Source organism: Ambystoma mexicanum, chromosome 2p (assembly GCF_040938575.1).
Source record: "Ambystoma mexicanum isolate Mex_15411 chromosome 2p, UKY_AmexF1_1, whole genome shotgun sequence".
Taxonomy (NCBI): domain Eukaryota; kingdom Metazoa; phylum Chordata; class Amphibia; order Caudata; family Ambystomatidae; genus Ambystoma; species Ambystoma mexicanum.
Genome location: NC_090923.1, coordinates 780,330,663 through 780,346,184, shown reverse-complemented (window position 1 = coordinate 780,346,184; position 15,522 = coordinate 780,330,663). Strand labels below are relative to the sequence as shown.

The 15,522-nt window shown below is 41.5% G+C and overlaps 1 protein-coding gene across 1 annotated transcript in view; it reads left to right on the top strand.

Moving 5' to 3' along the window:
* LOC138566787 (cytochrome P450 2F2-like) overlaps nt 1-15,522 on the top strand; it is a 646,300-nt gene that overhangs the window by 366,712 nt on the left and 264,066 nt on the right. Inside the window, exon 7 of the mRNA XM_069644441.1 lies at nt 9,595-9,782. Within this exon, the coding sequence (XP_069500542.1) occupies nt 9,595-9,782 (188 nt within the window). The remainder of the gene's footprint in view (nt 1-9,594; nt 9,783-15,522) is intronic.

Sequence of the window (15,522 nt, the reverse complement as noted above, 5' to 3'; positions counted from 1 at the left end):
GAGGAGACCATGTGAACAATGGCCCCTTAGCGTGGGACACCTTTTGAAGTGTACATGTAGTTTGGCACCTTGGCCGTTTGTGCCCGTCACAGCCCCCCATGCCAGCGGGCATCCACCGGCGCGAACCGCCTTTGATACAGGGGGGTGGGATGGATGGTCCTTAGGAGTGCAGATAAGGCACAGGAAGACTGCTGAATTGAGACACACTTCTGTGGATTGCAGGGGGGCGGCCTGCCTCAGGGGAGGCCTGCCTGGAGACACGGGGTCTGAGGAGACCATGTGAACAATGGCCCCTTGACGTGGGACACCTTTTGAAGTGTACATGTAGTTTGGCACCTTGGCCTTTCGCGCCCGTCACAGCACCCCATGCCAGCGGGCATCCACCGGCGCAAACCGCCTTTATATCAATATACAGTATATCGCCTTTATATCAATGATAGTATATCGTTGCTTATCAATAACAAATGCCACATACCGGAGATTCTTGTGAGCACAGACCCACACTTCAACCGGTGTATTATAGTGGTCAAGACTGTATAATCCAATGGTAAATGTTAGTATAGATATATGTGTGACTTTTATAGAGACATAACCTACTGAAAGACTTTGAACAAGTGTGTTTTAGTGCATGCATTATCGAGAATATGTTATGTTAGCTTAGATAGATAGTGACCACCCTGCATCACAGCAACCAGACCTTCACCCATTCGGAGCACAGATGTCTGACGTCCATCCTTGAATGGAGACACACTTGATTCATTTAAAAAATCGAGACAACCGTTGTTAAAATATATGTGGTGTTTTATTTTGTATCTTATTTTCATGACACAAAAATACAAGACTTCAAAGATTATACAGGTCAGGTTGCAGCACAGCGAGAGAAAATCCCCTGTACTGACCGCTGTCACTCGGGAACGTTTCTCTAATGGCACGAACGGCACATGCGGGTATCACTCTTCGAACGCGGTGTCCAAGCCTCCCGTGAAGCCACCATGTAAAGGAACGATAGGCCACCAGCCTGTACCACCTGTGAAAAGGAATGAAACAAACTGTTTTTAAATGACCAAGATAAGTTTAATAAACGTTTGTTGTCAATGACAATTCTTGTAACTAATGGCATTTTACACGGACAAATGCTATCTAGACAATGTACACTATTGAACGACTTACATGCGTTACAATGATATGCAGATGTAATTTTGGACATAGTCGAAGAACATGAAATAGGAGTGGCATGACAAGCAGAGTATACTTACTCGTTACTCGGATTACGAGGACGAACAGTTGCGCGAAGTTTGTGCATAAGCACCATCATTATTCTCAACACGGCCCGTGTGAGGCAGGCTGCCCTGAAGTCTGGCAGCTCGGTGATGCATTGCGGTCGTGGCTCGCCTTCCGAAATGTAGGCCAGGCATCCCGAGTTTTCTCGGCAGCAGCAGTTCTCGTCCTCAGTTGGCACTAGCTCGCACCGATTGCATGTGCACCAGGTGGAGACGCCGTCCATTCGACTAGGCCCAGGCTCTTCATCTGTTGATTCGTCCTGCCAACTGCCGTCCGAATCCCCATCGTTTTCACGTGCTTCCCTTTCCAGTAGTTCCTCCTCGGTATACTCGGGCTCGTACATGTAGGGCATTATTGTAGCCATTGTGTGTTAAACAAACTAAAATAATTTATAGCGGTGGTACTGGTATCTGTTCACACGGGCTACAAGCGCCGAAGGTAGCTGACCAGAGCACTGAAACGAGTCACAGAATACTCAAAGTAACACAGAGAGAGGAATGGAATCGAAAATCGGCTGCTGTGTGTTGTGAAACGGTCTGTTTATACTTATTGAGGAGAGAGGCGTCCTGCCATTTCCATGGAGACACGTCATTAGCTGAAGCGCAGGGAATGTTGACACGAGACGTGCTTTGGCGTTGGGAAATGGGCGGTACGAGTCTGCTGATGACAGGCTCAGGGGCGGGGGAATTGATTTAGTGCCGCAAAAGCAGGTCAGCCAGGGCGATCGGGGAAAAGATAGGATTATCAGATAATGGCTGCTCCCTGGTGCTTGTTTTCGCGTGCGTTTAATGGACGAAAACTCGGGTAAGGTCCATAGGAAAGTTTTCTAAAATCGAGCCACTTAGGCTTAAAAAAACATGGGCGACCCGTAGGGACAATAAACATTTTTACTAGACCATGCCTTTAATCTAAAAAAACTTATGAAATAGGCAATTGAATGGGATTGGGCAAACAACTGGATGTTGATTCGCAATAATGCTAGGTTACAAGATTATATTAGAAAGGCCCGTAAACTATGGTTAAATATCAGCATATATACGTTTTTCCTTGGAAACCACTGCATCACATTTCTTTTAAAATTCATGTTAAATCTTCTGGAAACTTTATAGAATATCAGACCACAAATTGGATTGACAAGGTGAAACGACTGTGTCATCTCTGTAAATCTGATAATGATCTGGAAAATCTAAAACATGTTTTTGTTATTTTCCCCACCTTTATCTAAGGTCAGATATTTGTATTTTAAGAAATGTGTAAATCACCTTTACTCCCCATATTGTATACTCGGTCTTGTAAAAAATTAAATACCACCTGCATATTTTGCAGATGGCCTTTACTAATTGATTCATGTGGAATCAACCTGCGTTTAACAAGTGCTAATTGCAGGTGACTTTCCTAGGACTAGTTTAAAACAGAGATTCTACAGGCGAAATGTGAAATACCTAATGTATTTCCTCTCCTTCTTCCACTCTAAATGCAAAACCTTAGTAAAATCTATTGAAGTGTTACAGCTAGGTGTAAGTGGCTATACTTCTTGTTTTCAAACCCTGCTCTGCTGTAATGTGAACCTTGAAATGTCCCCAATTAAATGAGACACCTTTTTATGTACAGTTTGTCTTTCATGCAACATTTGCATTTGCTCAGCAATCCGAGAATGTTGACTATTTATCTCAGAGTGTATCATAAAGAAATGCAGCATGGAATGTGTCCCTTTGTGACACATGGCATTGTAGCTTGTAGCTTGCCTGCCCCTTGCAAGTGCAGTGGCATTGCCAAAGCAAGCAGGGGGTTATCTTGTGCTCCAGCCTGCCTTGTAGAAACATGTTTCTCAACAGGGGTACAACTACAAATGCAGCAGTGTAGGTTATCAGTGTCATTTTTCTATGTGGCAGAGTGGAAAATGGATGCATAATGCTTTTATACCAACATTTCCCACTCTGCCCCATTATGCAAAAATGCAGTATGATGGCATTACGTTTACACTTTAACGTAAGCAGGACCCTGCTGCCAAATTTAAGTATTTTGCACTGCGGGGCGCACATATAAAGGGCAAAGGGCATTATGCAAGCGTGGACAATACCTATTGTCCTTCACATTTTCACTCTAAAGTACAAAGTGAGAAAGCGTCGCTCACAATTACAATTAAACGCTCTCCGACATACTTGCATATCGCAGAGCGTTTTATTGTATATTTGTTGCACAGCATTTATATACATTTGTTTACAATGGATCCCTAAGAGGTCAGCCTGCTTTATGACACCCCCTAGGCATCTCCAGCATTTGCGCCAGCATAAATATCTATGGCACAAATGGTGGAGCATTTATACGGCAGAGGGGAAGAACGGTGGCAGAAACGCAAATTACGTTCCAACCCTCATCTCCACCATACAAATTAATAAAAATAGGGGGTAATGAAAGGAACAAGCGTAAAAATCTTTACATTAATTGGGTTGGATTATATCAAAATAACCCTGGTGAATGATTAAGGTCAGGACTACTATCAGTAGAGTCAAGGTCCCTCCAAGCGACTGATTCAAAAATCGAACCAGAGTGAAGACCACCACTCCAAATGCAAGACAGAGGTCTGGAGGAAGTCAACGCCCCGAATAAGAACAGCTGTGCATCAAAGGAGGTGAAAGTAACATTGTGGAATATTACAGGCCTCCAGAGACATGGAGGATCCCGAATGGGTGAATTACATCAGATAATATGATATACTATGTTTTCAGGAGACATGGCCACAGAGCAGTGTACACGTGAAGGTTTTTCTGCATTTATGATTGCGGCTATTAGACCTAGGAGTGGGGTAGGATGGCCTAGAGGAGGGTTATGTGTTTGGATTAATGCTGCACTGAATGCATATGTCACTAAAGTGGAGACAAATTCTCAAGATTAGCAATGTTCAATTGCTGAATTGAATCCTGCGTTAAAATTTGGTGTTTTGTATATCTACAATAGGCCTTATGGTAGCAAGGGTATGGACACTTTGAACAGATTGGAGGGGCTGATGCTAGAAGGAGAGCAGAAGCATGGAAGTAGATTGAGAATTATTGCAGTAGGTGATAGGAACTTACAATTTGCACCCTGCAAGTAATTGTCTGAATTTACGGAGGAATATCGGAATGTATTGCCCCTATAAAGAAACTCGTGTATAAATACACCCTGCAAACAGCCAAACTATTTTTCAGAGTAGGTTTACGGGCTGGTAATGGTTGGGTATTGCCGGATGTGCCCCCCTCTGCAATGTATAACAGTGGTGACACCAACAGGCATATTGACTATGCCTTGTTAGACCTGGATAACTGGGACATTGTAAAATCTTTCGAGATACACAAGAGAAGGGATAGCGATCACAACCTGTTAGGACTGACGATGTTCGTCCACATTCCAGATAAGGCACAACCCAATGCTGCTCAGAGAATCAGTATATCCAATAATAGATGAAGGGGTGAAACAGCATTAGCTAATAGTGTAAGTGAGGCATACCAGCGGACGATGCCAGGATTTGAAGCTGCAAGGGCTGCTGGGCCTGAGAATGATAATGCTATTTTCAAGTCGGCTGATGGAATCCTGTCTATCGTCAGCAAATGGCTTACGTAACTGGCGACGCAAATTAAAGACCTTCAGTTACAAAAAGAGGGGTGGTGCCATCAGGAATGTAGGGCCGCAAAAATGTAATTTATGGTAGCATTACAAAATAGGGGCGGAAATGAAATACATATATTTAGAAAGAACTACAAGAAAATTGTAGCTAAGAAAAAAGGGCAGGAATTCGCTAAACAAATCCCTTCTAAATAAAGATGCAAAGGAATTCTGGAGAACTGTGACAATGGGCATTAGTACACAGCAACATTCTGTGCAAGAAGCAATTCCAGAAAGGGCCTGATTTGGCCTCTTCTCAGGATTGTACCAAGAAAAAAGGCACAATTTTGCTAGTCAATTCGAAACATCTAACTGTGCGGGTGTTGGTCCTCCATGATACCAGATATTAATGGGGTGCAGATTGAATAAGCTAGCAATTTTGATTATCTTGGTGTTAACATTTTCAATGATGGGTAATGGAATAACCAGGTAGTCAAGGTCGAAGTGAGTCTGACGACAAAATGCAACGACATTTTGGCCATTGGCAATAAAACAAAGTCTAGCTATTTGGCACCAGCTGTGAAAATCTATAGAGCCCATGTTTTGGCTGTTGCTCTTTATGGAGCAGACATTTGGGGCTCAAATAAGGCCAGTGCTTTTGCTGTAAAAGAAAACGCTCCTACGGTTTAGGGGAGCTCCCCAATATGCCTTTACAAATGGAACTATGCCTTGGTTGTATTTTAGATTTGATTGTTCTCAAGCTAATCTTACTATGGGTGTGCATTTGGTCGAGCGATTGTCATGCAAGGTTTCGAGATGCATTGAACGACGTGTTGTCCCATAACAATGTGAACTCTCTGGCAAATAAAGGAGCTTGTTCATAAGCAGGATCTGGAAGAGATCTGAGAACTCTGAGAACATCATTGTGACACACAAAGCAACTGGTGTAGATATCGGTTCTCAGTTTGTATCACAAGAATATATCACAAAGTGCTTAAGGACTTTCTATGGGCCATGAGTACCTCATGAGTAAAGATGTGTTCAGGGTGGAAGAGTATCTATAGTTTGTAGATGATCACCTGAAACGCACCTTATTTGTAAAGATGCTCCTTGGAAATGTGCCTCTTGCTCCAGTTAATGCAAAGTGGGTTGGCAACCTATCTCCTATGTGCCCCCACTGCCCTTCTGTGAGGGAAACTGCAGCATTTTCTTTTGACCTGTTAACAATATGATGTCATAAGAAGAAGAAATGTAAAATCATCTATGTATGACAGGAGTGTGACAATGATGACTGCTGCAGAACACTTAAGTAAAAATTCACATTGTGTTGATGTTACTTTTGCAGTCTCTACCTATCTATTGGGTGCATGGAAGAAAAGAGATGTATTTTCTGTATGATAATGCATTAACGAATTGAGTACTAAGAGACATTCTCTATCAATTTTATTTGATGTTTTGAACCTTTTTGTCTCAGTGAATTTGTTATGTTATTATACTGTATGTTGTATGACGTTAATGGAATATTGTTTCCGAATAAAGTTTCCATGTTAGGCAACCCTAAAAAATTAACCCCTCTGTCTTGTGAAAAAAAGCATTGCCTCCCAGTCGTCGCCTTACCTATTCTTTACCTTGCTGGTCTTTACAGAGGCAATGAGCAGTGTGTATCAAGCTTGTTGACAGGGATTCAAAGAATGAAAGACATGTTTAAACGAGTTGAAAGCAGTAAATCGTCACGGTTAATTAAGAAACAAAGAAAAAACAACATGGGAACAAAACTACTTACTGCACAAGTTGGACAGAAAACAAAAAGTGTCTCCAGAAACATAGACCAGCAAGGGCAGGACACTGCTGCCATCTACATCAATTTCAAAATTAAGCTCACTGCACAGGAAACAAACACCTAGGGCCTCATTATGACTTTGGAGGCAACCATGCCCTTAAAAAGGGCATGGCTGTCTCCAAAATCGTGTCCGGGCTCCCTGAATGGGGAACTACCGGACCATTCTGAGTTTGGAGGGCCCGGTAATTCCTCCTTCAGGGAACCCGGGTCCGGACCTTCCCCATTCCCATTTGAGCCCCCATAGGGCTCAATGGGAATGGGTGCAGGGAGCTAACAACGGGCCGATTACGACCGGCCCATTGTTAGTTCCCTGGTCCCGTCGCAGGACCCGCTGTGGACGTCTGGTAAAACCAGACGTCCACAGCGGGTCATGCGAGGGAACCTCGTAATAGTGCGGAATGAGTTTAACAGCGCTGGCACCATTACCGGCGCCGTTAAACGCATTCCGCACGATTTATAATGAGGCCCCTAATGTTCATAAAGTGCAAAACCCTTGCATAAGGCTTTTACGCCTTGCATTCACGTTATAGCTCAAATTAAATCATTTGTATGGTGGAGAGGAGTGGCAGAACTTTGCATTTCTGCCAACTCCTTCCTCTCCACCATACAAATGCTCCAGCATCTACGCCATCATCGATTTCACTGCTAGTGCAGATGCTGGAGACTCCCCATGGGGGTGCACCTGCTGTATTCATCAGCATAAAGCAGGCGGACCACACACTGATCCATTGCACATGCACCCTACCATAAGAGCATGGCATGGAGCATGTACATTTGAAATTAATCCCTCCCTGACATTCAAGCATGTTGTGGAGGGTTTACTTTCAATTGGGAACACTGCTTACCATGCAAATGAAACCCTCGCTGACATGCTTGGTTTAATTTTATTTGTGAGCGCTGCTTGCTATGCGAGCATGGCAAGTGGTGCTCGCAAACAAAATGCAATGTAGCATGGCATGCCTGCATGCCAAGCAACGTTTACTCACTTGGCTCGGCAGAGTGGAAATATGAAGGGCAAAAGGCGGCGTCCTTTTGCATTTGCACCCAGCAGTCCAAATGATCAACTTTTGGCAGTGGGGATCCTTTTACTTTACAGTATAAAGGTAGCGGCACCCTGCCATCAAATTACGAATATTTGGAAATTAAGCACCCTACTGAATATCATACATGCAGGCAATGTAGCTTTTCAAAGTCGACAGTTGAGCAAGTTGAACATTCTGTTGATATTTTTGGTGCAATCATATCGGACACAACGTTCCTGCAGTCGATGAAACTACTACATACCACTTTTCAGCATTGGGGAGCTCTGATCAGAATATGTGGAAGGTGCTGCATTGGGAAGATTTCTTTTAACAGAAATTGTAGTGCATTGGAGGTATGTTGCCTCCACATAGCACATTGCACGTAAAATTAAACTGGTCTAAGCTGCTCCAAAGTTACAGTGAGCAGCAGCGATGCGAGTGTAAGTGCTAAGCGCACAGAGGGGAACAGGGTCTTGTGACTGATGAATCATCTCACCATATGACCATCATGTTTTACCAAACAGTTCGATTCATTCAGAATAAACATGTCCTTGGTTTCAGTTAAAAGGGTGAATTTCTTTCATTGTTTGTTAAATACAATTCAATCAATACAAGTTTTTATTTGGTTTATTTTAAGTACATTTCAGTCCAGATATATACAAATTGTAAAATGTCATGTAAGGAGTTCAATATCTAGAAATTGTTTCCATCGTATAATATGTAATTTTTAACACAAATCATATAAGGGGTAATTTAAAAAAAAAAATGTACATTGCATGCTGGGGGCACCAACGTTTGCACTTAAGTGCTGTGGGGTCCCCTTCATGCAGTTTTCAAGTTTTGAAAGGCAGAGTGAAAAAGTATAAAGTAAAACTAGGCAAAATTACCTTTACACTTTACTTTCACTTCACGCTTTGAGAAAAGTAAATGCCTCCTACAGTTTACAGTTTAAATTCATTGGGCCTCATTACGACCCAGGCGTTAAACCATGGCGCTATTAGCGCCTTGGTTGATGCCGGATTCCGCCATGGTGAATGGCGGAATTACCGCCCCCTTCCAAGGTTGGCGGGGCGGTAATTCCCCATTCACCATTGGCCCTTCCCCATTTCCCATTTATGCCCCATAGGGCTCTATGGGAATGGGGAAGGCGGTAATTACGGTACCGCAAATTGGGGTACTGTAATTACCTCTAAGGTCCCTTCTCGGGTCCAATAACGGCACCATTAACCCCTTACCGCCTGGGTCGTAATGAGGCCCATTTTGTACCAATGGATTCCTATGCGATGCGCCTGCTCATTGGCAGGTGCAAACGCAAGGTGGATTCCATAGAACACATTCGTTTTATAACATCTCAGGCAGGTGTAAAAAGTACTCAGAGAAGACCCGGGTAGGCAGACGTGCACAGATGTCATCTCTGCTTTGCGGGACTCCTCAGCCATGTGTCAGCAGCAAAATTTGGTTGGAGCATTAAGTGAAGTCATAAAAGCATTATAACTTGATTTGACTCTATCATTTAATGCCCAAACCCATTCTGAAATCACCCCCGTTGTTTTCAGTAGAGAGCATAGACATTTCAGAATATGAAATAACGTTCCCACTTAGCAGGGTGTTTCTTTTCATTTTATAACATAAATTAATATTCCCTCTGCGATTTTACTATTTCACAATGCATTAATATTGTTTGCTTGTATGCTGTACACATTTCATCTTATGTTCTATGCAAATTTCTATGAGATATATATGCTTCCCTATGTCCTATTTATTTTTGAGTATATTATATTTGTTTTTTGTAACAGCAACAATGTCCTCTCAAACACTAAAGCATGCTGAGAGGATCAAACTGCAGCTAAGTATTTCATTTATTTCCAGAAAAGGCACAGGAGGAGATAGATTGTGTAGTTGGACCCACTCAGTGCCCACGCATTGAGCACAGGAAAGAGATGCCATACATGCAGGCTGTCATCCATGAAATACAGAGATACAGTGATGTTATTCCATTGTCCGTCGTCCACCAACTGATTCAGGACACAGAGTTAGGAGGATACACGTTTCCAAAGGTACTGTAATGAAATAGATCTATGGAATATATTTACTTTTCTAGTCATTCATGTATGAATAATGTCACTGATGTTGTATACCCCCAATGTAACAATCCCCACCCTCAATCTGGGACATAATGCATGCTGTTTTTTAGTCTGAATATTTTGTTGTATTTACAATGATAAAATAAGTCAAGGAGTTAAAGATGGTCCACTAAACCTATGTGCTGTGGAAGACTCCTAGATTATTTCAAAATGTATACACCCATCTCGTTTACACAAAGGACATCTCAACCTGCCTGTTGTCTCAAATATTGATGCACCCATTTCTACTGCCCACATCTCTTTATTGGATTCTAACACCATATGATATCCCTTGATATGCACACTTTCAATTGGTCGCCAGTTGCAACTGAGGGAATATCCACTCTAATTACAACTTTAAAACCCACAAATCACAATTATGACTATATTACTGGCTAAATTACATGTTTCTGAGCAAGTTCAATACCTGCTTTGTAAATTCCTCTTTTTCCATGACATTGTCCCATAGGATCTTTTGTGACCCCAATTGCTAAAGAAATCCTTTCTCGATCACAATACATTTCATAACTATCACCCTATTGCAGGGCCAGAAAAGATTCATGTAAGTGTTGCAACCTCTCAACTACAAAGGTTCCTGGAAGATCATTGTTTCTTGATTTATTTCAATCAGGTTTGAGGCCCCGCCATGGTAAAGAGACATCACATCTTGCTATCTGGCACAACATTCTGAGATCTGGTGAGGCGGGTGACCTTAGTCTATTGGTTGTACTCGACCTCTCTGCGCCATTGGACACAGTTGATTTTAACATTCTTAAATCTCGATTGGTAAAGGTTGCCCCCTGTTGGATTATTCCTTCAAATGGTCCTCCTCTTTTCTGGCTGACTGGACCCAACAGGTCAAATTGGGAACTCATCTACTCCAGCCCTCTACTCCTCCCTGTAGTGTTTCACAGAGATCGTTCCTATCAGTTCTGCTATTTAATATATATATTCAACCACTTTTGAACATCTTCTCCAAATTCAACTTACTGTACCATTCTTACGGCACCAGAAAAACAGGCTGGATGAGGTCAAATATGTTGCACATAAAACCTACTAGAACCAAGATTATTCTTGTTGGCACTAAACACATCGTGGCTGACCCATGGCATCGGTTCCCTTGCTCCTTTGATAGTCCTACATCCTATACACACAAACTCAAAAATCTTGGCTCTGTCTGGCAGTCCAACCTAAACTGTGATCAGCAGGTCAGTGAGACAGTAAAGTCTGTTTACTACCAGCTTAGACTTCTGCAAGTCATTTTCTCCATCATTTCAGAAAAAGACTAACCGGCAGTAATCAAATCAATGATAAATTCCAAACTCGATTACTGTAATGCCATTCTCTCAGGGATTCCAGCAAATAAAATCCATCACTTGCAAGTTGCTCAAAATACAGCCACCAGACTTCTCTTACTCTGGACAAAATCACACCTGTTTCCTCTTATAGTAGAAAACTTAATTGGTTTCCAGTGCAGCAGAGGATCCTCTTTAATATGCTCTGCCTCTTTTTTAAGTGTCTCCATGGCTTGAATCCTACTTACTTAGAGCACGATTTCTATGTTCCTCTGATTAAAATCTTCCAATAGTACCTCCATCACACTTTGTACACAGGAGTGGTAGCTGTTTCACCATGTTTGGTCCTTGTGTTTGGAACTCACTACCTTCTGATCTCCGAAATATTTACTCCTTTTTCCTATTTGAGAGGAAGCTTAAAACCAAACTCTTCCTGTAAATATTTCTTTTATGTGACTGCCAATTTAATAAACACATGAACCCAGATACAGTCGCTGTCCGTCTTTCTCCAATTGAGGAAATATGCATGTTACAAATAAACAAATTACATCTTATCAATTATGTTTTTATTCGAATTTGCACCAAACATCCAAACATGGACAAACTAATAAGAATGAATAGTCAAGGTAGTAAGCTTAAATCACAGATAATATAGACATACAGATTAACATTTGATTTTTCTTTTGTGATCACCACCTCCCATGAAATCAAAACGTGACACATTTCTCAGAATGAGGTTGGAAAGAAAATGATTCAGATTGTTTTCGTTGTAGCCATTAACAAGCATTGACTGTAAAGACATATGTTGCTCTAATATAGTTCACCTATTCTTAGATTGATTTAAATGCAAAATGTTAGACTCTATTTGTGACAGAGTATTGGTTCCAAACAATTGTAAAGGTTTGTGTTCTTAGAGGCTTCCGTTCCTTGTGTGATTCTGGGACAGCAGCAGCAAACTCTCTTATCAGGTTCAACCTCACAAATGTTGCTTAGTCGTGTCCCCATGCACGAGCATGGGGCTGCCCCTCACTTTATTTTTGTCTCTGATTGTTCTCTCACTCTTTACCTCTTCAAACTAAATTACTCCATCCATTGAAATTCATCATAAATATCATCCCTCACATCTTTCATCTTCCGTCTGAGTGTCCTTCCAATCCTATCTACCCTGCAATTATTACATCTCATGTTCCAATCATCTCCCTTTGTCTTTTGAATGCATGTTCACTCTGTAATAAATCTCACAATATTCTAGATCTTTTCTTCTGCCCTAATTGTCAATTCCTCTTTCTCACTGAAACCTTGTTTACTACTTTTAATACGGCTATGCTTGCATCTTTATTTTATCCTGCTTCGCAATTATCCCTCTCCACTCACCCTCTTTGTAGGGGCGGTGGCACTGAAATACTTTACCACTCCTCATGAACTTTCCCAAAATACCACTTGTCTTTTTTTCTCCAAACCTCAGCCTTTGGAATTTCTTCCTATCTACTGGGTCCCAGATCCCCTCTCGACTTTTTATGATTATGTGGATTCTTTCTTCCCTGTTCTACTTATCAACTTTAAATGATATCTATCTTCCACTTATGCATCATCCCCTCCCTTCCCTTCTGGATTCCTCCTCTCTTTCTCTCTCAATTCTTCTCATTCCCACATCTCTTGGTGCTGTCTTCATCTTACCCTTTCTTCTATTCATTCTCACCCTATTCACTCACATGATATTTTCCTTATTTCTCTTTCTTCCCAGCTTCCTCCAACTTATTTTCCTATCCATCTCTATCCAATTTTTCCTGTTGAGATCTCCACCTCTTTTCCAAATCTACTTCGACTTTCTGTGTTCTGTGCTTCTTTCTACTGATGTTTTCTCTTCCTTTAGTTCTAATCATGCATCATCACAATGCTCTTTCCTGTACTATGGATTCACTCTTTCCTTCTCACCACATTTGTCCATTTCTTCAACCCTGACAGCTCTGGCTCCCTGCATCTCTTCTCTCTCTCAACCCCTTCATCACTACACAAAGCTTAACTTCTCTGCAAGAAAACACCTTCCCCCTACCATCTTTTTCAGCTGTGCACCCTTCACTGTTCTTATAACACTTAACTCTTTAACACAAATAAAATGATTCTTATGTCTCACTCTATCCCTTTCCCCACACCCTCAGTGTGCCTTCCAACTGGTCAATAAGCTGCTCTCTCTTCCTGCCCCTTACCGCTCTATCTGAACTAAAGTTTCTGTCACTGATTTGGCTGATTTCTTCACTTCTAAAGTATCTAACCTTTGATCATCTCTAATTCTCCCACCCTATCTCCCCTCTTCTCTCTCCTTTTTCTAGAATCCTCCACCCATGTTTTATTGTTTTTCTCCCCTCATTGAAGTTGACACTTTTCCCCGTCTTTCTCGTGCATCCCAGTGCTTCTCCTCTAGATCCTATTCCCTCATTTCTTGTTACCATGGTGTATCCTCATTTAATATCTTAACTTAATTTGACCATTAATCTCTTGCTTTCTTCTTCCTATGTTCTGAATCTTTTCAAACATGCTGTGATCAACCCTCTCTAAAAAATCTCACTTGATCCCTCCTCTTCTTCCGATATGAGCCCCATTTCTATTCTCCCCTTTCCCTCTAAACTCTTAGAAAGAGCTGTTTACTCTCAAATGAATTCTTACTTTAATCTTCACTTGTCAACCTACCAAGTCTGTTTTTGTTCTACCGATCAGAATTAAGCCTCCTCTTTTCTTCTTATTCTTTGGTTCTTTCTGGTGACTTTGACACCACCAATCACCTTACTTTACTTAATGCCAGTTGCTCTGTTGGTTTATCTGGTTCTATTTTGTCCTGCTTTGTGTCTTTCCAAATGCTCCTACTCGGTCTGAACCCTTTCACGATTGCATTCCACAAGGGTCTGTTCTCAGTCCTCTCCTTTTCACTATGTACAGAATTCATCTGGCTGACATATCAAATACTTTGGCCTATCTTGGCCTATCTTGACACTTTTATAGAGATGACATTCTGATTTTCTTCATTCTCCTAGTCTATTCATTCTGTTGTCTCTACCCGTCTTTCCTTTGTCCAATCGTGGATGTCCTCTTGATTTCTATACTCCAACCCCTCAAAAACCAGAAGTTCTGTTTTCCCCTATTCTCCCCCCTCCTTTTTCCCCACTTCTCTCTTCTTTCCTCCTTCCACTCTTTCATTTTCACAGACTTTACATAATCTTAGCATTACCTTTGATTCTGCTCTTTCCTTCTCTCATCATATCTCTACCACTGTGCACTAGCATCTCTTTAACATCTGTCACATTCATCCTTTTCTTTCTTTTCCTTTCATGCTGCTAAATGTATCACTACTGCTTCACCTTTCTTATTGGTCTTCCTTGTTCCAACCTTATTCCTCGCTGCTCGCTATTTAATTCCACTACCTGCTTTCTTTTTTCAGCTCCCACCGCGTTCCCCTCTCTCTCCATATCATCTTACTTTCTCCCTTTCCCCCTTTGACTCTAGACTCCTATTCCTCTTTCTCTATATTACATGTACATGCTACAATGTCCTTGCCCCTCCTATCTTTCGTCTCTCATCTCTCCCTACTTCCCTACATGGTCTCTCCGTTCTCAACATCTTCATATGTTCGCTATTTGCAAACCACCCGGTGCTTCCTCTCATTTCCATTCTGTTTCCCTTCTTGCTTTCAGACTCTGTTCTTCTCCCTCTCTTCATACTTTCCGATAACATCTAAATGCTCACCTTCTCTTGCCAATCACCTCTGTTTAAGAATATAATTTGATTGTTTATCTATACAAATGTAATGAAGAAAAATACGAGTAAACTCCTACCTTGCAGCATTATTTGATAGATACTTTTGGGACTGGCTAGAGCTTGTGGAAGTTTCCCTTCAGTTATGTCCCACTGGGCCTTCCTCCGGGAATATATTGACCTGATTTCTCATAACCGGATGTGTTAGCTACTAAATAGATCCCTCCTTTGTAAGAATTGTCAAAATGCAACTAACTTTTTAAAATAAAATAATTATCTACATGGATATGTGCCATTAATAAGAACTGTATAATGAGATTTGCAAGAATATTCTGAATGCAGTGACATATGATTGTGTCACTGCATGCATGGATGAGTTATTAAAAGATCTGATTATTCATAATTTGTGTATTTTTATATTTTATTGTCATTGTATTGTGGGACTTGTACCACACATATCTCACAGTTCCATGCAGGTGACCTGCATCTGGGTGCAGATGTAACAAGTGTAGGAAGGCATAACCAGTGGAGACCCAATCATTGAAAAGGCAATGTTTTGAGTTGTTTACAAAATGGACAAGGTGGACCAGATAAGCAAATGTCCAGGAGCAGCTGATTCCAGAATTTCGGTT